This window comes from Heloderma suspectum, chromosome 3 (genome assembly GCF_057233095.1).
Source record: "Heloderma suspectum isolate Gila_16-S chromosome 3, 16-S_ref, whole genome shotgun sequence".
In the NCBI taxonomy this organism is placed as follows: Eukaryota; Metazoa; Chordata; class Lepidosauria; order Squamata; family Helodermatidae; genus Heloderma; species Heloderma suspectum.
In genome coordinates this window covers 285,549,524-285,574,270 of record NC_139460.1, presented here as the reverse complement: position 1 = coordinate 285,574,270, position 24,747 = coordinate 285,549,524, and the positions used below count along the sequence as shown (strand labels likewise).

Below are 24,747 nucleotides of genomic sequence, written 5' to 3'. Positions count from 1 at the left end.
AGGGAGTCCACTGTGCTACAGACTCCTGAAGTTAAACAAGTCCCTCTTTACTGCCGCTGTAGTGCTCTCTTCAGGAACCCAACCACCTGCCTTCCTGTGTTACCTGGCTCTGTCCCTTGTGAATTTTGGTCGCTTTCTCTGGAACTTGCCTTAGACTATGCTACTTGGCCGCTCTGACTATGCTACTTACTTTTGGTTCCTTGTACTGTGACAACTAGTACATCCACAGACCCTAACATCTAGGGGGCTAGGCGGAGGGTCTGACCCCACTGGACCCTTACATACTCCTTCCTGCCTCACCAGCGACATTCTGCTGCCTGCTCCTGACTTAGTAGAACAGAAGAAAACCACCCCAAGGTATAAGAGGCAGGGAGAGTGGCGTATTGACTCTGCCTTATATTGAGTCAGACCATTGGTCCCTCAGCATGATTCTGAATAGCACCAGCAATCCAAAGTCTGATGTAAAGGCCTTTCCCAGACCTGGTACCTGATCCTTTTAGCTGGAGATGCTAGAAATTGAACCTGGGATCTTCTGCATCCAAAGCATGTGCTCAACCACTGAGCTATAGCTGCTCAAAACATTATCTCAAATTTGAATTTGATTTATAGCATGCTTGACAAAAAAGTTGGCATCTGCTGATCTATCCTAATCATTTGAATAGTTGGAGATGTATTTAAAACATTTAGATGCCACCTTTTGTCAATGACTTTAGGGCTGTTTACAACATTTTAAAAAGTTAAACAACAAGAAGCAATATAAACAAGAAAATCAGCAGACAAAAGTACAATTAATAGTCAAGAAAGTTTAAACTATTTAAGACAGTAAAAATGTTTTTAAATGCTTGGATGAAGAAAATGTTTTGCGTAGTGCCTCAAAGACAACTACATTGATGCCAGGTGTACCTCCCTGTGGAGGGCATTACATAGCTGGGGTGCTTCTACGAAAGATGTCCTTTGTCTTATAGATGTAAGCTTCACCTTTGATGGGGGGCGGTATCTGGAGAAGGGCATAGGCTTTAGCAGGTGGACATATTGGCAGACACACCCTCACAAGGTTGCTGTGGAGCTGGGCAGACGTGATAGAGAGGGAGAGCTGGTTAGCAAGAAGATGGGTGGGGAAAGAAGGTTGTTACTAGACAGAGGGAGGGAGAAGTCTGAAAGTACCAGCAAGAGTCTTTTAGCTGTATTTCATTTTTAAACCACTGTTCCTTTGTATCTCTCAAGCTCAGGGGCAGGCAACTTGTGGAGGTTCACAAACATCTGAAGGTTCACAACTCTCATCAGCCCTAGCCAGCATACCCAGTGGTGAGGGATCATGGGAGCTGTAGGCCAAAACATCTGGAGGCCCACAAGTTGTTCACCCCTTGCCTACCTAGACAAGCAGCCTTGCCTACCTAGACAAGCAAAGATGGCAGCCTTTGGACAGATTTTGGAGTGCCTTGAGCAAACTGTCCTTGATAGGCCCCCTTACTGGCACCCACCTTTCCACTTACTAGGTGGCAGGCTGCCTGTCTGTGGTGATGGTACCAAGTGGAACTTTGAACCCCCATACCTGCATACATTAGGGGCAGGGCAAGCCTAATTAAGATGTCAATGCTGGAGAGTATAGGTGTGTTGTGCGGGCCTGGGACACTGCTCAGCAGTGCTATTGTGAGGCTTTCCTCAATCTCTACCAGCCATCCAGCTGCAGTGGCAGCCTGAGTTGAGCAGAACTCTGGACCCTGAGATCTCCAGTGCCTGCCACCATCTTAATTACTCTGGTCCGACATACACACCATGGGTGCAGGACCAGCTTAATTAAAATGGCACTGCTGGTGAATTAAGGCACACTGCACAGGCCTGGAACTCTGGTCAATATCATTACTGGTTAGGATGTCACCTCAACCTCCAACACCACCCAGCTGAGCCACAACAACAGCAGCATCACAAGTGGTAGCCTAGTGTAGCACTGGTAGGACTTGTTGGGGCCAACATTTTCCTGAGTATACTGTATGCTGGTGCTGGGCCTGGAAAACAAAGTGATGAAATAAACTAGGATTTAGCCAAGTTCCTGAATTTGGACTTAACAGCAAACCACAGTTAACACAAGCTGGGATTCACAAACCAAATTCAAAGTGTGGTTTACAATCCACGCTTATTGGCTCCAAGCAAATCATGGTTAATGAGCCCAATTTGCTTCAGATGTACAACAAACCAAAGTTAAGCTAAACAAACCATGGTTTAATGCAGCTTTCCCCAACCTAGTACCCTCTAGATATTTTGGATTACAATCCCTAGCATTCCTAGCCATTGGCCATGCTGGCTGGGCCTAATGGGAGTTGAAGTCAAAACATCTGGAGGGCACCAGGTTGGGGAAGGCTGATTTAGAGCAGGCATGAGGAACCACTTTCAGCTCAAGGCCTGAATTGGCCCCAGAGACAGGATGTCAGGGGCTACATGCCAATAGTGGCCAGGGCCACAGCCCAATGCGGGCAGAGCTTCTGCACACATGTACCCACCCTGCACACACTCATACACATACACATTACCCACACACACCCTTCCCAGGCTCACTCTCAGCTGCTCTATGTAGATCAGCTGAGGAGATATTTTCATCCCCATTGTGGTGCACTGGGTGGGGAGGTTTAAACCTCCCCACCCAGAGCACTATGATGGGGATGAAAATTGGGGGCTCTCTTTTCCTCAGCTGATTCCCAATTCAGTCATGGCATGGACTAGCCTTGTTTATGGTAATAAACAAAACTAAGAAAAGGAGTCCAGGTTTCCCAAATATAGACTTCTCAAACCCACAGGACAGGCATACAGTTGCATCACTGTGTATCCTAGCATTTATTTGTCCACTGGGGAGTGATAGGTGTACAAGAGTCTTTCCAAGATTGAGCCACAATAAATAAATAATAATCTCTATCATTAACACACTCATTATAGTCCCCACCCCTATTCGAATCTTTTCCAAACCACATTTCTAAAACTACTGAGATGGTAACAGGACCATCATACATGCATAAACAACCCACTTTCTCCACAACCCTTCCAGCCTAACTCATTGCCACATATGTATGTATCTTGAATCTGCATGTGGTGACATACCAGCTACTCATAATTTTGTAGGTGACTTCTTTCAAGGAAGAAGAATGAAATAGAAGCATTTTTCTGCCAAATTTCTTTTTTCTGATACCTCACCTAAATCCTTCTCCCAGTTACACATATAGGTTGTCTCTCTTGCAACAATTCCTCCAGAAAGCATTTATTCATCTCAGAAATTAAGCCTTTGGATCCAATGTTGCCAAATATTCAAACTTCCTTGTGTGGACATAACAAGATGATACAACTGCATGTAATGAAACAGTGGGATCTTATCAGGCTTAGTTTCAATAAGCATAATGGCCAGTCTCTAGGGGTGAATGAATCTGTCAATTTTAGTTTTACCCAGTTTCTCATTTTTCCAAAGTTATGTTTCTTTTGTCCAACTTCTGCACCAGCTTGCAATTTTTAAAAAAAAGTTAGCATAAAAATACATACACATTTCTGTGCACCTTTATCTTACTATACATATTTTTGGAAGGAATTGCCCCTAATATGTGTTTTTATAAGTTATTGTCCCTAAAATAAATATTTTTGTGTGCCCTTTTTTCTAATATACACATTTTTGTATGCATTTTTAAATTGGAGAACTATATTGCAAAATTCAGAAAAGCGTGAATATTGAAATATAACTACATTTCGGTTCACATATTGGTTTGAGAAATGCAAATTAGGCAAATCTGCATTAAAACATGAACCAAGCAAATTTCTCCCCCATCTGTACCACCCTCCCAGGGCAAGAAAAGCCCAGTTTGCTTACATTTAACAATATCCCCCATTATGATTTATAAAGTAGGTTGCAGTTCTTTAATATTAGCAAGTATACACATTTCCAGATGTTCAATTTTTTTATTTAGCTAGTTGAAGGGGTATTTAGCCTGAACCTCTCTTTGGCTTTTATATTTAATGTTTCTGTTTTGTGAGTTGACATTTATAGCCTATATCTCACCATAAGATGCAGGTATTTTCATGATAGCTTGTAGATAGATAGATAGATAGATAGATAGAGATTTAATAAAAAGCTCTCTCTCATATCTTATCATATGCAAACAGCCTAAGTTTATGTTGTGTGGTACTATCCTTTATCAATACCATGATTGCTCCTGATAATGATATACAATATAGTATGGGTAGGCACACTTTTTGGGCCATGGGTACATTGGCAATTTGAGAAACTGTCCTGAGTGCCACCATAAAACGGCTGCCATAGGAGGTGTGGCAAATGAGAAGAAACCTGCCCCAAAGACTGAGAACAAGGCAGAGGTAGGGTTTGAGCCCCAACACACTAAACAACTCCTTTGAATGCACTGTTTTCAGCAACAACAGAAACCTATTGTACAGTGATTCCAGCTGCTGGTAAGAAAATGTGTTAATTATTTTTAAAAGTGGGAGGGGCAGCGCAACTTGGAAGGCACCAAGAAAGGTGTCTAGGGTACACTGGGGCCCATGGGCACCATGGTGCCTACCCCTGGAATAGAGGATAGGCTAATTATAGAACAAAAAAGTAAAGACCCAACGTTACTCCTGTGGATCTTTGGCCAGCAAAATCTTGGTCTTAATAGATGTCGTTGAACCCTCCTACAAAATACTTAATCAGGGTTTGAGGCTACAGGGGAAAACACACATTTTGGGACTTAGACACCATATCTAGTGTTTTGGAATTCTAGGTATCTGAATCAGTTATATCAAATCCAGTGTATTCTCCTGTGTAAATTTCTCAAATGAACAGTTTCCTGGAATATTCAGTAATATACCAGTCATTCCATAACTTTTCTTTTTTTTTTTACCATTTTAAAAAGATTATGAGAATTACTATGATTCCCAAACTATAATTAAGTACCTGCCAGGTATGAGAACTAGATACAGAATAAACTGATTTTGGCACCAACAGTGCCCATGAACTGATAAGGTGCAGAAGCACCTACAATTCTTCCAGCAACTGAAATGAAGAAGAGGATAGCATTTTGCAAGAATCTAGAAATGGTAAAAAAAAACATAAGGACTTCATCTCAAGTTCGTACTGGAATAAAAAGCCTTCCACACACCTATTGATCAGCAGAGCTACAGTACATTCTGACACTTAACCCACACATTAATTTGAATCCGGGGTGCAGGCCCAGTTCAAAGTAGAGGGCAGAGATCTTGAGTAAGAAGAAAGCGAGTTAGGCATCTGTGTGTTTTCTCCCTTTCCAACCTGCTCTCCATCCTTGATAATATTGGTGGCTTGTCAACAAGCCCCTTTAAACCCCTGCTGTAAATGAATGCCAGGTTGGTTAATGGGAAGATATTTACCATCAATTATCTCATCCATGAAAGACATGCTGACTGAGACATGTATGGTGTCAGTGTGTGTGCGCATGCATGCGTGCATGTAGAACTAGATGCTACCATCTGGTAATCAAGTACAGCACCACTCACAACTTGCAGTCATTCTGAGGAGCTGAGGGCAATGAAACAGTTGGGTCAATGATTAGATTGCTGTGAGCATGATTAAACACAAGCAAAAGCCCATCTTTGGACTTCCGCTGTGGTGGTGATGGCCACCGCATCTATGCAATGCCAGCTAATAGAACTGTTTTAGATGGTGAAAAGCCTCCCCCTTAGGATTCCAGTGGATCAAATGGTTGAACCCTGAATCAGATGGTTGAGCCTCACTGTGATCAATTTGCTTTGCATTTTGTGTATAATCTCGCTTGTATTTGTACTGACTTGGATGCCTTAGTTGTATTGTAATTGAGATTTTTCAGCTTCTGCAACCTGAGGATGTGGACAAGCTATTTGAGTGTTTGAGACCTATCACCTGTTTTCTGGATCCTTGCCTGTCACAGGTACTAAAAGCTACCAAGGTCAGTTTGAGGACTAGAACATCAGAGGTAGTGAATGCCTCCTTGAGAGTATGATCCTTGCTGTCTTTAAGAAAGAAATAGAAGCTAAAGAAGCTAAACCTAGACCCTATGAACTACTATCCAGTCTCTAACAGAGCCTTTTTGGGCAAGGTGTTGGAAAGGATGGTGACCTTTCAACTCCAGGTAGTTTTGGAGGAAACCGATTATTTGGATCTGTTCCAATCTGGATTCCAGCCTGGCTGCCCTGGTGGATCACTTATGTCAGGGACTAGATGGTGGGAGTATGAAACTATTGGTTCTACTGGACATTTTAGCAGCTTGTCACACTATCAACCATGGTGTTCTTCTGTGCTGCCTGTCTGGGTTGTGCTTTGTGCTTAGGAGGCACAATGCTAGAATGGCTCCGGTCCTTTTGGATTATCAGTCCTAGAAGGCAGGGCTGTGGGATCTTGCTCCACTCTATGGCCTTGTTGTTGTTGTTCAGTCGTTAAGTCGTGTCCGACTCTTCGTGACCCCATGGACCATAGCACGCCAGGCCTTCCTGTCCTCCACTCTCTCCCGGAGTGTGCTCAAATTCATATTCATTGCATCAGTGATGCTATCTAGCCATCTCATCCCCTGCCGTCCCCTTCTCCTTTTGCCTTCGATCTTTCCCAGCATCAGGATTGACTTTAGGATTGACTGATTTGACCTCCTTGCAGTCCAGGGGACTCGTAAGAATCTTCTCCAGCACCACAGTTCGAAAGCATCAATTCTTCAGCGCTCAGCCTTCCTTATAGTCCAGCTCTCACAGCCATACATTACTACTGGGAAAACCATAGCTTTGATTAGACGGACCTTTGTTGGCAAGGTGATGTCTCTGCTTCTTACTGTGCTGTCTAGGTTTGCCATAGCTTTCCTCCCAAGGAGCAAGCGTCTTTTAATTCCATGGCTACAGTCACCGTCTGTGGTGATCTTGGAGCCCAAGAAAATAAAATCTGTCACTGCTTCCATTTCTTCCCCTTCCATATGCCAGGAAGTGATGGGGCCCCATGCCATGATCTTAGTTTTTTTAATGTTGAGTTTCAAACCAGCCTTTGCACTCTCCACTTTCACCCTCAACAAGAGGCTCTTTAGATCCTCTTCCCTTTCTGCCATTAGGGTGGTATCGTCTGCGTATCTGAGGTTGTTGATAATTCTCCTGGCAATCTTAATTCCGACCTGTGATTCATCCAACCTGGCGTTTCTCATGATGTACTCTGCATATAAGTTAAATAAGCAGGGTGACAATATACAGCCTTGTCGTACTCCTTTCCCAATTTTGAACCAATCGGTTGTTCCATGTCCAGTTCTTACTGTTGCTTCTTGTCCCTCGTACAGGTTTCTCAGGAGACAGGTAAGGTGGTCTGGTACTCCCATCTCTTTCAGAATTTGCCACAGTTTGTTGTGATCCACACAATCAAAGGCTTTAGCATAGTCAATGAAGCAGAAATAGATGTTTTTCTGGAATTCTCTTGCTTTCTCCATGATCCAGCGAATGTTGGTGATTTGATCTCTAGTTCAGAGGTTTGGCCTACAATGTCACCAATATGCATCTACGAATCTCAGGGAGGTTTTGGAACTCCTGAACTGATACCTGAAAGTTGTATTGGGATGGATGAGGGTAAACAAGCTTAAATTTAATCCAGATGAGATGGAGATGATTTGGGCTGGGAAGTCGGCTGATCTGGATGGAAGTGTGAAACTATCCTGGATGGGGTTGCATTCCCCTTGAAAGACCAGGTTCACAACTTGGGGATGCTCCTGGATAGCTATCTAGGGAGATGCACCTGGTGTTGGTGTCCAGGAGCACTTTTTACCAGCTAAGGCTGGCATGTCAGTTGCGGCCTTCTCCAGAGCACTTGGTCCTGGCTTCAGTTACCCGTATACTAGTTACCTCCAAGCTGGACTAGTGTAATGTGATTTATGTGGGGCTGCTTTTTAAAACAGTTCAGAAATTTCAACTCGTGCAAAGTGTAGTGGTCCAAATGTTGCTGGAAGGTAGAAAGTCAGAACTTGCAACACTGATTTTGCACCAGATGCACTGCATTTTCAGGCCCAATTAAAAATGCTGGTGTTAGCCTTTAAAACCTTCTGTGGTATGGGAGCAGGTTATCTAAAGGACTGTCTTTACCCATATGATCCTGTTCATACTTCAACATCAGCTTCAGAGGCCCTGCCCATAAACAAGGCCTTCTCAGTGGTGGCCTCATGGTTATGGAACTCTCTTCCAAAGGAATTATGCTTGGCCACCACAGTACAGGTATTAAAATGGGCCTTGACCTACAGACTGGCTTTCCCAGAGTGTTTTTGTGCAGCTGGCTTTATGTGATTCTGAACTGTTTCTATTTATTGGAATCATTATGGTATTGTTTAGATCTACCATGTTTAAGTGCTGTCTCAAAGTAACGTATACAGATTTGATGTAACTAATGTTTCTATGCATTGTTCTTTTGTATATGCCACTTTGTGAGAGTATGACCCTGAAATGTGGCCTATAAGTACATTAAATAAATACTAATAAATAAATGTGAATCTTTTGCAGCACAAGCATTTTCTACTTCTTGTATTGCAGTATAAATGGATAGTGTCATTATACAGCTCAATCACTAGGTGGCACTGGATTTGGTTATATCTTGGTGGAGTCAGGTGTTCCCTGTTACTAGTCTGTTCTTGTCTGAAAAAGACAATTCAGTTCTTATCTAGCTTCCTGACTAGTGTGTCCTTTAAGCCTTCCATTAACTCCCTAAAATATTGTGGAACTGTTGATTTTGCTATATTCAGTGGTATATACACACCACAAATAAATAAATAATAAAATATAAAAACACCAAACACTTCCATGCATGATGATATATCTCAATTTTAACCATCTTTTTACTTAGGCAAAGATGAAAGTCGGCACACTTAAAAGTTCATCTACGTGTGAAAAATGCAAATAACACAATTCATAATTTGGAGGGAGACAAATCTACACTTCCCCTTTAGAGTTCTTCAGCAGATTTGTTTTAAAACTTTAACATAAGTGGTTTTCAGTTTCAGTAAATAAGAATCTTCAAGAACATTTTGTACTTTTCAGAAACTAGGAATATGTCCCCTCACAAGTTTATGGAGATTATTTTTAATGGATTTCCACCAAAATTAGGGTGTGTGTGTGTGTTTTACAACTACTGAATATGAATCTACAAAATTATATGTTCTCCCTCTAAATTAATGGGTATATATTTCCCTCAAATCCCAACAAGTTAAAAAAAAATTGGAGGTAAGTCAAATTACTAGTACTGTTACATGCTGTCACCTTTTATCAGGAAACTAGGGTACTGTTCCATCATCAGAAATGTCATCTTTACAGTTCATCATTAAAGAGGTGATTAATCAAGGTCTCTTGCTAACATGCATATGGATGAGTGGCACATCCATCATACTGAGACTATATTTTCCTGTGTCTTACTTTGGAGAGAGGGGTCATCCAGAAAGTCTTCATGAGATTCTTTGAGTTCTCCAGGTCTTGCTTCACGATTTTCACTCCGAAGAGAAATTTTCCACCACCTGAAAATTACCTATAAATAGAGAATATTGTCAAGTATTAAAGAATGTTTTAGTCAAAACAATTGAGGATGAAGTTTTTATATATTCTTGTGTTTTATAATATTTTTCTTTTATTAGCACATATTTTGAGATTCAAAGCTTGCTATCGTATGCACATTTATCTAGGCTAGGAGTTAGTTCCATGGAACAGAACGGGACTGACTTCTGAGTAAACCTGCATGGAATTGCATCAGATCCTAGCTGCTCTTCCAGTACCTATATGTGACCCCTCACCACCAGAATACCTAAATTTTACAGGGGGAAAACTCTTTCTCCTTTCTGGTAAATAATCTTTTGAGCTTCTCAAGCATGACATGTAATTAGTATCTCAGCTATGCAACTGTTTGCATCAAGAAGAGAGAACTGACAATTCATGTAATTAACAGAGTGATGTTTGATTAAAGCTGAAGGCTGGGATTCAAGGAGCTATTTGAGGCACATTCAAAGTCTGGATGCGCACAGTAGAACCGTTATCTATATTTTGCTTTGAACAGCAGACCCCCACACTATATCACAAGCTGTTTTGAAAGTCCCTTCACTTTCAAAAGTGGTTTTCTATGTGATGTTTGGAGAACTCAAGCCCAAAGCCCCCTTACAATGAACTAGTTGCATGATTCTTTGAATTTCAACTCTTAGTTAATGAGTTAACTAATAGTTAATGCCACCTGCATTTTAAGAAATGGTATAATTTGCTACATATAGAGGAGTGTGAAGGAGTATTTTGGATATTTATTTCTTGCTTAAACATTCATCCTATTGTATCAAATGGATGGGAAGTTCCATCAAGCTCTTTACATACAGAAAATGAAGGTACACAACTATACTGATGCAGCATGTCTAAGAGCCTATCACTGACTTCAGGTAACCTCCATTTTGTCAGCATCAGAGACAAGTTAATTCCTCGGACAGGGTGGGTGGAAAGTAAATCAGGATATGATGCTAGATCTCTGAATAATTTGCAGTAGATATAGACATAGAATCATAGGGTTGGAAGGGGCCTACAAGACCATCGAGTCCAACCCCCTGCTCAAGGCAGGAAGCCTGATTCCCAGGCATTCTCCCATCCAAGTACTAACCAGGGCTGACCCTGCTTAGCTTACGAGATCAGCCAAGGTCGGGCGCATCCAGCCCTTTGCTCAGATCGGCAAGGCTCTGACTCCCAATTTTTAACAACAGTAACCCCCCACGCCCATTGTCCTGCTGAAATGAAGAAAGCTTGAGGTAACTAGGAGAAGATTTTTATGTCGAAGGATTGTGAGCTCAGTTCAGTTCTGGTACTCAAAACAAATCCTTGGACTCTTGAGTTTAATTCTAAGTTGTCTTTCGCACCAGGCTCTGGTTGGTGGATATCGGGGTTCTAGTAAAAAAAAAAAGGAGATCCAGCAGGCCTTACGTCTGTCCACACCTGTCCTTGGAGACACGTGGAGTAGAGAAAGCATCTGCCCCTGAAGACTGACCGTTAGACCTGCACCTGCATTTCTGGCTTCAAATTAATGTGTCAGTTAAATGCTGGAATGCATTGTTGCTCTGCTGATCTCATTGGCCCATGGAATACATTTTATTCTGTTCTGAGCATGGGACAGAGGTACCCTGTTTAAGTAAGCGGTTTGCATACATTTAAAAATATCATATATCTGAAGAATATATATAGTTTGATCCTATACATATTTATTAGACATAATTCCCACTGTGTTTAATTGGGCTTATTCTCAAATAAAGATGCATATAACTGCAGCCTTAAGTGTTTATGACATGCTTCCACTGTGTCTAACAATGTTGCCTGGCTACACCTACGTTATTATATTTTAAGTACTATTTGATGAAATGTTACAGAAAGCAAGAAGTCAAGACTGACTGCTTTGGTCTAGTAAAGAAGCTTTTAATGAGTAAGAAGAAGACAGACATAACACATCATTTATTATCATTCCACTACTCTCTTCAATATATAGGCAATCCAAAAAGCTGGAACACCCAGTAAAAATTAAACAAATGTTTAGGGCCAAAGAATAGTAAACAACTGCTATGGTATTATTATATGTCATATTAATAACTTCAGAATCCCGTTGAAGGTACCGTGACGTTCCTATTTTATTTTATTTTATCCCCAAAGCAGTTTATCCAGCTTTAAGGGAGCAATCCTATGGCTGCTAGACAGTGGCTAGATGGCCAAAGGATATCTTGTTTTCTGGTAACGGACCTTCCCCCACTTCTGCGCTGCCTCTGAGGCCCATCAGAGCCCCATCCTCTGCGCTTGCAAGAGGAGTGTGGAGCAGCCAAAAAGGGGCATGTCTGGGGGTGTTCCGGGGTGGGGAGGGCGGAAATGCCTGTATGACACATCCAATGTGTTGTACAGCAGCCTCCTCCCTTGCTCCGCCCGCCTGTGGCTAGACAGCCTCAATCAGCTGTCTAGCTGAAAATACAGGGCAGGAGAAGAGCGGAGGGAACAATCCCCTCTGTGCTTCTCCTCCCCTGCATTGGATAGACAGTCTCCTCCGAGTTTGGAGGCGGCTGCCTATCTGGATAGGATTGCACCTTAAAATACTTTATTTTTAAGCCAGGCTATGGAAAGCCTTGTGCTTCAGTGCATTGTGTCACCAAAAATGCAAGCAGTGCAAATTGTGTAGGACTCATACTCTGATTTTATGCACCTGTATAAGTGTTGTACTACACATACACACTTTTCGTGCCACAATTTTACTAGCATCCTATACTGCCAAATAGAGCTGAGTTGGCCAATCCTCTTTCCAGATACTGCAAACATGCACTGTTACCCCCAGTGCTTACAGGAAAGAAATATGACACAGAAATGTACCTGCTTAACTGTTTCCAGAACCTTGAAAGACCCTTCAGATATTGTGTTAAGGGGCGGCAGGCATACCTAATGTTCCAACAACGAATGTCATTTATACATTCTTCTTGTTGCACTTGTGCTGCTGCTATGGTGGCAAGATCTAATGCAGCACTACAACAGAAGTTGCTGCAATAGTGCAGAATGTGGTGTACTCTATTTAAAAGATTTCTAGGTCACCCTTCAATGAAGCCTCCAAAGTGGTTCACAAATACAAAACAAAAATAATTAAAAGCAGAAGTAATGTCCATGGCAGAGTGCCTTCCATCACCTTCAGCTGGTACACCAACTGTGACACTTTCTGGGCAGAGATATCCCAGCCTCTAATCCACGCTCTGGAACCTCCAAGATAAACCACTGTAATGTGTTATATGTGTGTGTGTGTGTGTGTATGTGTGTGTGTGTGTGTGTAGGGTGCCTTTGAGGATTGTTCAGAAACTGCAACGAATACAAGACAGCTGCAACAGTGCTAACTGGAAGTATTGGGAACACATTGTGCTGGTGCCAAAACATCTGTAAAGGCTCCTGATCTGTTTCTGGGTCTTAATTCGAAATGCTTGTTTTTACTTTTAAAGCTCTTCATCACTTAGTACCTAATGGATCACCCTTCTTCTAGTCTACCCACTGCTGACATCATCTTTGCAGCCTCCTCCTGGTGCTCGTGCTGTCACAGGCACAGTGAACAGTGGCAAGAGTAAAAGGCCTTCTTGGTGGTTCTACACCTGACACCCAATCTTGCGTATTTTGGTGCCAGGAGAAGAACTTCTATTGTCCCAGGCGTTTCAACCAAGTTTCATCTACTTCATAGATTATTAGGACATTGTTGCTACATCCTACCTAGATTTTTCTTCCAACTTTGATGTTTCTTTTTTCTGCAGATTTTTAAAAAAGTAATTTGCATTACCATGGGCACTTTGGAAGTTATTTGGCAATGTCAAAGTTGTAAGACTACAGCAACAGTATTACTAATCCACTTACATTTCTTCATGAAAAATTAAGGACAGGTAAAATTTTAGCATTAACTTAATCTTCATAGTAGCACCAAAGCAGAAGCTATTTTGTATTTAATGGAAATTGTTTCATAATTAATAAAGCCATCTATTTGGTGTAATCAAAACAGGAATTAATGCATTTTACATGTGAATATATACAATTTTGCATATATTGTAGCATAGGGTTTGACAACTGGTAGCTCATGGGCTCAATCTGGACTGCTGCAGGGTGCTATCTGGTCCCCCCAGTTTATTTATTTATTTATTTATTTATTATTTATTTATTTCATTTCTATACCGCCCAATAGCCGAAGCTCTCTGGGCGGTTCACAAAAATTAAAACCAAACAACACACAATAAAACAATTTAAAATATATAGAACATTAAAACCACAATATAACAATACAACCACAATAAAACCTAGCAGCAGTACAGGAATTTAAAATACAGATTTAAAACAGCAAAGATAAAAATTTAGAAAGCTAAAAAGCCTGGGAAAATAAAAAGGTCTTCACCTGGCGCCGAAAGGAGTACAATGTAGGCGCCAGGCGAACCTCACTAGGGAGCTCATTCCAGAGCCGGGGTGCCACAACAGAAAAAGCCCTCCTCCTAGTAGCCACCCGCCTCACTTCCTTTGGCAGGGGCTCACGGAGAAGGGCCGCTGATGATGATCTTAAGGTCCGGCCAGGCACATATGGGAGGAGGCGATCCTTCAGGTAACCTGGCCCCAAGCCGTTAAGGGCTTTGAATGTTAACACCAGCACTTTGAATCGGGCCCGGAAATGGACTGGCAGCCAGTGCAGCTGGAAAAGTACTGGCGTAATATGAGCTCGCAGGCCAGTCCCTGTTAACAATCTTGCTGCCCTATTTTGGACCAGCTGAAGTTTCCGGACCGTTTTCAAAGGCAGCCCCACGTATAGCGCATTGCAGTAATCCAGACGAGAAGTTATCAGAGCATGGATAACTGTAGCTAGGCTATCTCTGTCCAGATAAGGGCGTAGTTGGTATACCAGCCTAAGCTGATAAAAAGTGCTCCGTGCCACTAAGTTCACCTGTGCCTCAAGTGACAGTTCTGGATCCAAGAGCACCCCCAAACTACGAACCTGATCCTTTAGGGGGAGTGCAACCCCCTCCAGAACAGGTTGAATATCACCTAGCCGGGCAGACGAACCACCCACTAACAGTACCTCCGTCTTGTCTGGATTGAGTTTCAGTTTATTGGCCCTCGTCCAGTCCATTACCGTGCCCAGGCACTGGTTCAGAACAGCCACTGCCTCACCTGGGTTTGAAGAGAAAGAGAGGTAGAGCTGGGTGTCATCCGCATATTGATGGCACCTCAGCCCACACCTCCGGATAACCTCCCCCAGCGGTTTTATGTAGATGTTAAACAGCATGGGGGATAAAATAGAGCCCTGTGGAACCCCATGGCACAATTGCCATGGCACAGAGCAATAATCCCCCAGCACCACCTTCTGGAATCAGCCATCCAAGTAGGAGCGGAACCACTGTAGTGCAGTGCCTCCAACTCCCAACCCAGACAACCTATCCAGAAGGATACCATGGTCGATGGTATCGAAAGCCGCTGAGAGGTCCAGGAGAATCAACAGGGTCGCACTCCCCCTGTCCCTCTCCCGGCAGAGGTCATCCCACAGGGCGACCAAGGCAGTTTCCACTCCAAAACCAGGCCTGAAGCCCGATTGAAATGGATCTAGATAATCCGTTTCATTCAACAGTGCCTGGAGCTGTCCTACAACCACCCACTCAAGCACCTTGCCCAGGAAGGGGATGTTGGCCACTGGCCTATATTTGTTAACATCCTCTGGGTCCAGGTTAGGCTTTTTCAGGAGTGGTCTAATTACCTCCTCTTTTAAAGCAGCAGGCACCACTCCCTCTCTCAAGGAGGAATTTACAACCTCCTGGACCCAGCCGGACATCCCCTCCTTGTTTGATTTAATAAGCCATGAAGGGCAAGGGTCAAGCACAGAAGTGGTCGATCGGACTTGGCCAAGCACCTTGTCCGCATCCTCAGGCCTCAGTAACTGAAACTCATCCAGTAAAACTGGACCAGACGGTGCTTTGAACACCTCTACCAATGGAGCTGCATTAATGGTGGTGCCCAATTCATGACGAATCTGAGCGACTTTATCCTCAAAGTGCCGCGCAAACTTGTCACAGCGTGCTACCGAGGGTTCCACCGTCTCTCTCCCTGGCCCAGAATGTAACAGGCTGCGAACCACTCGGAAAAGCTCCGTTGGACGACACTGAGAAGATGCAATGCTGGTGGAAAAGAACTGCCTCTTTGCCACCCTCACCGCCACAGAGTAGGCTCGATAGTGGGCTCTTACCTGTGTTCGGTCAGACTCAGCACAAGTTTTCCTCCACCTGCATTCTAGCCATCTCCCCTCTTGCTTCATTGCCCTCAGCTCAGGTGTATACCAAGGAGGTGGCCGGGCTCTGCTCAGAGGGAGAGGGCGCTTGGGCGTGATCGTGTCAACCGCCTGAGTCATCTCTGCATTCCACAGAACGACCTGGGCTTCGACAGGAGCACCAGCCATACCAGCAGGAAAATCCCCCAGAGCCCTCTGGAATCCATCAGAATCCATTAATCTCCGGGGGCGGACCATTTTAATAGGTCCCCCACCCTTGCAGAGGGGAAAGGCCGCCAGAAGTCTAAACTTCAGCAGGAAGTGATCTGACCAGTTGTCAATCCAGCCACTCCTTTCTAGGGGAGAGGGAAAGATAAAGGAGCATTAATGAAGAACAGCTAATGATTGATTTTTCGTTGCATGTTTCCCATCTCCACTTGCCTATTAGAGCCATTTCCCAGCTCAAAACGTCAATGCAGGGGGCAGGGGATGATGGCAAGATGTGCACTTTAGCAAAATAATTGTATCTCTCATACCAGGCCCACAAAGGATGAGCACAGAAGAAGTACAGTGCCTAGACTTACCAGTAGGCTACTGTGTATGTTAAGCTGTGGTGTGCCACGTCCAAGCAGTTATATATTAAAACTTTGGACTGTTGTGATGACCTAGCGGTTTTCCAACTATGTCCTGGGGAATGCTGTGGTTCTTTGGTGAGAAAAATCAAACATGGCAGACATTGCAAGTGCATGCAAGAACTGGCTTCCTGAAAAAGCTTGTTCATGGCTACCAACCTTCCTTTGCAATGCAAGCTACTGCTGAGTGCTGGGTATGTTTTAGGGTGCAGTTTCAGTTCATGCAGGGCAGGAACAAAGCTCAATTGGCTTTACTAGTGCTCCATATGAACTGTGTGCTCTAGAATCCTCTGCAGCATAGAGAATCCATGGCAGATGTGCAAGAGTTGCTTAGAAAAAGTCGAAGTAGCTTTCTGAAGGTTAGAAGTAGCTTTCTGAAAATAGGAATCTGGAAAATGTGTGTTAATCCAGTACAAAACAGTTCAAATAGAAGAGGAGGAAAGGGGAGAAACAGCTTATATAGCTTGAGAAAAAGTGTCTTATTTGAACTATTTTTAGATCTGACTGCTAAACTATTTTTTCTAGCTGGTCTCTCTTTCTTTCAACATTTTAAAGAGCTCTCCTGTGACTTTAACAGCTGTATGACAAGCAGAATTTCAGCACATAAACTTCCCTGGATACACATGCAGTGATGGGGAAAGCTACACCTGCTGGATTTCTTCTTGTCATGCTGGTGTAAAAGGCAGGAGCCCTGCTAGAAAAAGGTGGCAACTCCACCTTTACAGGTTTTAACTTTCACACTATTAATGTCACACCAGGAAATTCATTATGCAAATATGTTTGAAGCCCTCCGGTCAACATCAAAATTAAATAGTCTGTGTGGTTATTTATCTAGATTTGATGTCTACTCAAAGTGTTTCTATAAGACAAAGTAAGTTTCTGAGAAACAGGATCAAATTACAGTTTAATCAGGGTCAAAGAGATGTCTCATGTTTCAGGTCTGTTAGGAGAAAAGATTGTGTTGTTCAGAAAATGAAATCACCATTAAAGGTGTGGATGGGCCTCAGTTTTTATTCAAATCAGCAATCTATCCCTAAAGGAACCACAGTAGGCATTTGGGGCTCACCTAGGGGCATATCATTTGGCGTGCAGTGTGCTTTATTTTCCTTGACCCCAGGGGGGAAATCTCCTAGTGAATGGAAACACCAAACTGAAAAATGAATATATCCTTACACAAGCTATTCTTATTAGTTACCCACAGTTGTCTAAGTCCTACACATGTACTTTATGAAAGGCAATTACTTTTACTACAGAAGCATTTAACCTTTTTGAGCATGTCCCCTTCTTGTTATTTCCTGCTCTACTACCTATTATTCTCCTTAGTTCCAGAAGCTTCTCTGGCAGGCAATGTAAACAACTTGGTGCTTCCAAGAATGATCCTATGCCTTGGCACTGCAACTGTAACTACTACTAAAAACTGATTTAAAATAAAATGAAATCCAGATTTGGGCAATTAAGGCTGCTCTCCTATGGATGCTAATGAATACAATGGGGTTTACTTCCAAGTAAACATGCATTGGATTGTGCTGTACGGCATTCAGGCAATCTAAACAGTTTATCAAAGTGTTATTTCAATATACACCTGTTTTATAGAATACTGACATGCTACCACCAGTGGTGGTTTCCACCTGCCTGGGTGCAGTAGGGCCCTCTCTGCCACAGTACAGCCCCCCACCCCAAGAACAGCTTCTCCCCACAGGTGGAGGGCTACCTCCACTATATGCTAGCCCCCTCCAACGATCAATAATATGGGTTAGGATTGCACTGTTATTTGCATATGCAACTGTAGCAGAATGCCACTAATTAATATAAGTCAACATGTCATTTGGTCACATGTTTGCATTTAATTATGAACAAAGAACCTATCTAAAGAGCACATGATAAATGAAGCAATTATACAGTAAACTGAATATGAGAAGTTACAATATTATTTAATCCAGTTACTAACCCATTGAGAAATAACAGGCTGTTTGGTAATCCAGATAGTCAGATGAGCCACATCATTTTATTTTGCAAGACTATTAACGTGAAGAGTGGATTAATGGCAAATAGGTAAAAAAAGAAGAAGTATGCATTACCAAAATTCATTTTGGACATTTTGTGCTCCAATAAACTGTAACTAGAAATAATGCCACTTAAAATGCATTCTTCTTTAGAGTATTGAAAGAATTACCATATATCTTATTTGAAGGAGTTTCTGCGTTACCTGCTCCTCAGATTAGAACAGAACTTATTTAAAATATTTATATTCAGCTTAATGGCTCTCAAAGCAGCAGACACATAGAGTAAGCAGCCACAATAAAATCCAAGAAGCATAAACTGAAGTTTAAAAAAAGCAAAAGCAATTCCACAGCAGCAGATTAAATCTTTAAAGTTATTTATCAAAAGCCCCGACAAACAAAATTGTTTCAACTTGCCATCTAAATAAAACAAAATGGTGCCAAAAGAAATGGTCCCACTGTAGGCTTAGATCAAACTGGTTTGGCTGATTTTCACTTTTCTCAAAGAAAGCCTGGAAAGCCCCAGTTCTTTTCAGAAGGAAAGAGGAAGATTGATTCAAGAGGTGTGAGTACAGCTACTGTAGGCATCTATTGGCTAATGCTTATGACCTTACTGGAACCAACACACAGAATCTCACTCCACAAATTTATCCTACAAATTTCAACAGTTTTCCAGGGTGTTGATCCCCCCTCCCCCCAGTAATGTAAAGGATGAACACATATGCTCTTTGGACAATTATATGCCATTATCAAAAACATGCACTGATGTTAAAATGTGCACCAGGAAGTATAGAAAATGCATTGCAAAAAGTAGTCCTCAGAGTTCTGTGAAAGTTTGCAAAATAAAACTGCCTTGGGACTTAACACCTACTTGCTTCCAGTAGAGTCCAAAGGTCTCGTAATAAACAAGCTGTTGCTGTGCAGTATATATGCATTAGGATTCTTGTATTAAAATACTGACTCATTCATACCTAGCAGATACACGCACTGTTTTTGGCCTTCTCTGATGTGCTCATTCTGCATGTTTTCTTGCTGATATCTTGGGAGCACACACAAAGTTGGCAGAATGAGTATTACCACCTTCTCATCATCTGGAAGAACCATATGCAAAATATGAAAAACAGGAGGAAGGCACTTGAATGTCCATGCCCTGAGGATATGAGAGGAGACTGAAGAAACTCTTGGGAAAGGCAGAGGCCAAGGAAACTATGGGGTATGGAATGTGTATATATCCACCTGAAGCAAGGGTTTAGGCTTGTCATAATGTAGAACAAGTTAGTGGCACAGCACTTATATTGTTTCCCCAGAATTATGGTGTTTAAATTAGATATGTCTATACAGTCAACAAAGAAATCTTCTTTATTTTTTTTTTTCAACAGTGGGGTCCTTGTTTTGTAGACACACCTATAAACCTTAAAAGTGAAAGTTCCACCAGGACTGTGGCATCGTGTTTATTTAGATTAGATCTACTCTGGCAAACCTATTACAGGACCTAATATTGCCATCCATAATATCAGAGGGAATATTCATACAGGGACTCATCTTGCAGTGTGATATATGCTTTCATTTGCCAGCAATGCCCTACTGCAGTCTACATAGGACAAACAGGCCAGTTTCTATGCAAAAGAATAAATGGACACAATTCTGATATAAGGAATTGCAATGTTCAGAAACCAGTGAGGAAACATTGCCACCTCCCAGGATGCTGTCAATGACCTTAAGGTGGCCATTCATGAACAAAGGAATTTCTAAGACAGAGACCAACATGAAATGGCTGAGGTACAATTCAACAAGAGAGTAAACTCTGTTTCCTGTGGCTTCAAGGTTTTTAATCACACTATGTATGTTAATCGACTCATCATTGCAATAATGTCTGTGTTATCACCCAACAATTGTTATGTTTTGTGAATGGCATCACTGTCTGTACTTTTTGCATTTCAATTCCCTGTTGACGACACAGTGTCTGTCTCTTTCTCCCCCCACCCCCCTGCCCCCAAGTGTATATAGATCTGCCAGTTTGAGGTCAATACTTTATGCATCAGATGAAGTGGACAGTGTCCATGAAAGCTTACACCAGAATATATTGTTAGCTTTTAAAGTGCCACAAGACACTATCGATTCTGATGCAACAGATTAACGTGGCTACCCCTCTGGAAAATATTTAGACTGGGTTTCTAGAAAGGGGAGTTGTACAGGTGAGTCAGATATAAAGATGAAGGAGTTCATCCATGCATATTTACCACATGACAACTGCAATATGTGATCACATGCATGTGTGAAGCAGTCATAAAAAATTAAGCACCACAGAGAGAGCTTCTATATAATCTTAGCCAGTACTTTTCAGTGGAGGAGGTTCTTATGCTCAGCTGAAAATCACTGAGTGATCAATGTCATTCCACAGAAGCAAAAAATAAGTTATTATGATAAGACAAATGTTAAAACTTAGCAGACATTCATTCTGGTAGGAAAAAAAGAAACAAAGAATACGAAGAGAAAATAGGTGCCAACTGCATTTAAAAACATTAGAAAAATAAAAGGATCCAGAGATTTGGAGTCGGCTAGGCTTAGAGAGTAATCTTATGGCCCCCTAGACAGATTCCTGGATCCAAGGTCTGAGACAGTGCTTTGACCTCAGACCCAGGAGTTCAAGCTCCCCTCCCCCTCGCAGCCAGCATGGAGAGAACTGCGCCAGCAAAAGCAACCTCAGAGAGAAGAGGGGCATGCCAGTGGGCAGGGAGGGGAGGAGATGGCTTACGTCCTATTCTCAGGCCTCCACAGCCTCCTTCACTCCTTGGTGCCTCAGCTAGATGGGTGAAAACACCCATCTGGCAAAAATACAAAGTGGGAGGAGCGTGGAGGCGACTGCCTCCACTGCGCCTCCCGCTCTGCTTTGGATGACCATAAGTTCCTGAGTTCAGAGGCTTATAGCCATCCCTATAAGATTGCGCCCTTAAACATTTTAAAATAAATGCTTATAGATAATTTGCATGAATTATTCCTTATAATTTATAGTTGTTTCTACTTCATAATAGGAAATATATTTTGTTACAATTCACTTATACAGGCATCAAATGTGTTATAAGTCAAGCCATTCATAATACTGGCAGACTGACAGCGTTATTAGATCTCGAACAATTAAGATAAAGCAAAGAATATAAAATATTAGGTCAAATACAGACATATGATGTCAGATATACTGAAATTTGACTAATGTATAACTCTTCTTAAATTAGTTGTTCATTTTTTAGGAGACTCAGTAATAACTACAAAGAAAATGAGCACCAAGGAGCTAACTACATAACAGATTGTGATTCATGAACCTTGGCTCATTTGTCTGGATAATTTTTAATGAGTATATACACAGAAAATAGCAATGACTCATTGGATATGTTGGAGACTAGGGCAGTGCAATCCTATACAACAATTACAACAGGCCGGCAAGGGGTGGGGGGAGATATATGCCCTCCCTGTTTCCTATCACTAGTTACCCACTTCTGAGGTCTAAAGATGCATGACACAGAGACACAGAGATATAGTCCCAGGCCATGCACCTGTCCTCTGAATTATGGCTTCCATGTGTGGGGTTTATAGTGGTGACGGTGTGCTGAGACTGAGTGCTGAGTTCTGCCATATCTTATGTTCTGCTGTGGCAACATGGATGGGGCACTTCTCAATGAAGGAGCAGCTAATTTTTCTTTCTCTCATTGAACTCAATGGGGAAAACATTTTTGTGCCAGTTCTGGGGCTGGTATAAAGTTGTGTTGTTGATGGGGCATGGCTGTAGATTGAAGGGGTATAGGATATGGTGCAAGTGGCTCTTTCCCTGTGCTGCCCATATCTCACGCACAACTTCACCTTCCTTCAGCTGTTCTGGTGGTGTATTGGAAAAGCTCGGCTGGCAGAGTGTTTCACAAGCATATCTGAGGTGCTCCATTGGTATATCTGGCAGGGCTGTGGCAGATCTGGTGTTTCACCATCATACTGGGGCTTTCACTGAATAGAATAGAAGGTATTAGTGGTATGAAAGCAATGACCCTGGCTGCTTCAGGGTCCATTGGGATCAATGCGTCCCCACCACCATTACCAGCACAGAAGCAGCGAACTCAATAGGTGGGGGGAAAGGATCTGGCATCGGAGGAGGGGTCATGGTGGCCTGGGGATGCATGTGAGGCCCACGGGCTATGCACCCCTGTAATAGCCCTTTAGTTGGCATTTTCTTAGTACAAAATTCTGTCCTTCAGTTTGTGTTTTATTAATTTTTTAAAAGTCTGTATTGTTATTATGTTTTAAACATTATAAAAAAGATGTTAAGTTAGTAATAATAGAAAAGCACCAACAAATATATTAGTATTTTACCTCTGGTTCTCCCAGTTGAGCAAATTACAGTGAATTGCTTGTGGCTATGAGACAAAATAAAAGAAAATAGCCAAGAAGTACAAAACCCTAAGCTGCCTCCTAATTATACACCAGCAGAACGAATTAATGTCTGCTAATTAAAGTATGTCTCCAACTGTCATAGCCAGAAAAAAGAGCCAGCCAGCCAGTATTGCTTCAGTGATAGTGCAGCCCCCTCTAATGTTACTCAGCGATTGCCTGATTCCACCTGTCTCCAGATCAGCTAACAGGTTTTTTCTTAGTTGATCTAGTTTGGCTTTCGCAGATTAGTATGGGCCAACCTGCCCTAGGGATTATTCTCCAGTTCTCTCTTCTACAGAAGTTGGTTGGAAATCGGAAAATAAAATACTTTAGAGTATACATTTCAGATGTCATACTTTTAAAACAAGTTAACCACATTTCTGTAAATCACATGGAATAGCCAATGTATCAGTACATTATATAAAATTGATTGGGGGCCATGTTAAGGACATGTTTCAAACTGCAGTTTATATTGCAGTGTATATAGTGTGTATTACCTCTCTATCAAAAGACACCTAAAGCAATGCACAATAAATCATATAGCTTTAAAATAGTAATAAAAATAAACAAGACGAACAAACCCTGGAGAGATGTCCTCACTACCCATACCTATGTTCCAGTCAAAACACCCAAGTAAATACAAAAGTTATTAACTGCATACCTGAAACTAAGCAATGAAGTGGCCTGGCAAACATCCTTTGGGTGGCTATTTCCAATTAGTAGAACCACTACTGGGAAAGTACTACACAGAAGTAACTAGAATTTACTTCTTGAGAGAAAGGTATTGGAAGCGCCATCCTAAAGACCGTAAAAAGGGAGGAGACTTTCCAGAGATACGTTGATCCCTAGGCATTTAATGACTAAGCAGTCCCATTTGTCCTTCACTATTATACTGTGGTATTGACCCTCCTTAAATCCTTACACTGGCTTCCAGTCTGCTATCAGTTTTAGTATAAACTCCTTATTCTTACCTTCAAAGGTTTTAAACAACTCTGCTCTCTCTCCCTTGCTACCCCTTATATCTGGGACTGCCTTCTATTATCTGGGTGATGAAACATCTTACTTCTTTCCAAGCCCTCCTCAAAAACCACCTCTTTTGTTGGCACAGCCCCTTCGTTTCCATGTTATATCCTACTCTTACCTAAACCTAAGTAAGTATTAACTGAAAAAAATATGTATACTTCCCCTGCTTCTGTCCCCTTCCTCTGTTGTCTTCCTTGTCAAAGTTCAACATAGTTTAGCTCTGGAACAATATGCAGTCTAAAATCTAAAAGACTATGACAAGAGTGAACATGTACGTGCCATTCTGCCTTTTTGTACACAGCTACCACAAGGCTAAAAGATATGACACCGGAAGATGAGCCCCTCAGGTCAGAAGGTGTCCAATATACTACTGGGGAAGAGCAGAGGGAATTTCCAAGTAGCACCAGAAAGAGTGAAGCGGCTGGGCCAAAGCCGAAAGGACACTCAGCTGTGGATGTGTCTGGTGGTGAAAAGAAAATCCGATGCTGTAAAGAACAATATGGTTTAGGAACTTAGAATGTAAGATCAATTAATCAAGGCAAGCTGGAGGTGGTCAAACATGAGATGGCAAGATTGAACATCGACATCTTGGGAATCAGCTAATTAAAATGGACAAGCATGGGCGAATTTAATTCAGGTGACCATCATATCTACTACTGTGGGCAAGAGTCCCTTAGAAGAAATGGAGTAGCACTCATAGTCAATAAAAGGGTGGGAAAAGCAGTACTGGGGTACAATCTCAAAAACGATAGAATGATCTCAGTACAAATCCAAGGCAAACCATTCAGCATCACAGTAATTCAAGTCTATGCCCCAACCACTGAGGCTGAAGAAGCTGAGGATGATCGGTTCTGTGAAGACCTACAACACCTTCTAGAACTAACACCAACAAAAGATGTCCTTTTCATCATAGGGGATTGGAATGCTAAAGTAG

At 42.1% G+C, this 24,747-nt stretch overlaps 1 protein-coding gene across 1 annotated transcript in view; it reads right to left on the bottom strand.

Annotated features, from left to right (window-relative positions):
* FBXO36 (F-box protein 36) overlaps positions 1–24,747 on the bottom strand; it is a 74,719-nt gene that overhangs the window by 14,515 nt on the left and 35,457 nt on the right. The window contains exon 2 of the mRNA XM_084847170.1: positions 9,400–9,508. Within this exon, the coding sequence (XP_084703296.1) occupies positions 9,400–9,508 (109 nt within the window). The remainder of the gene's footprint in view (positions 1–9,399; positions 9,509–24,747) is intronic.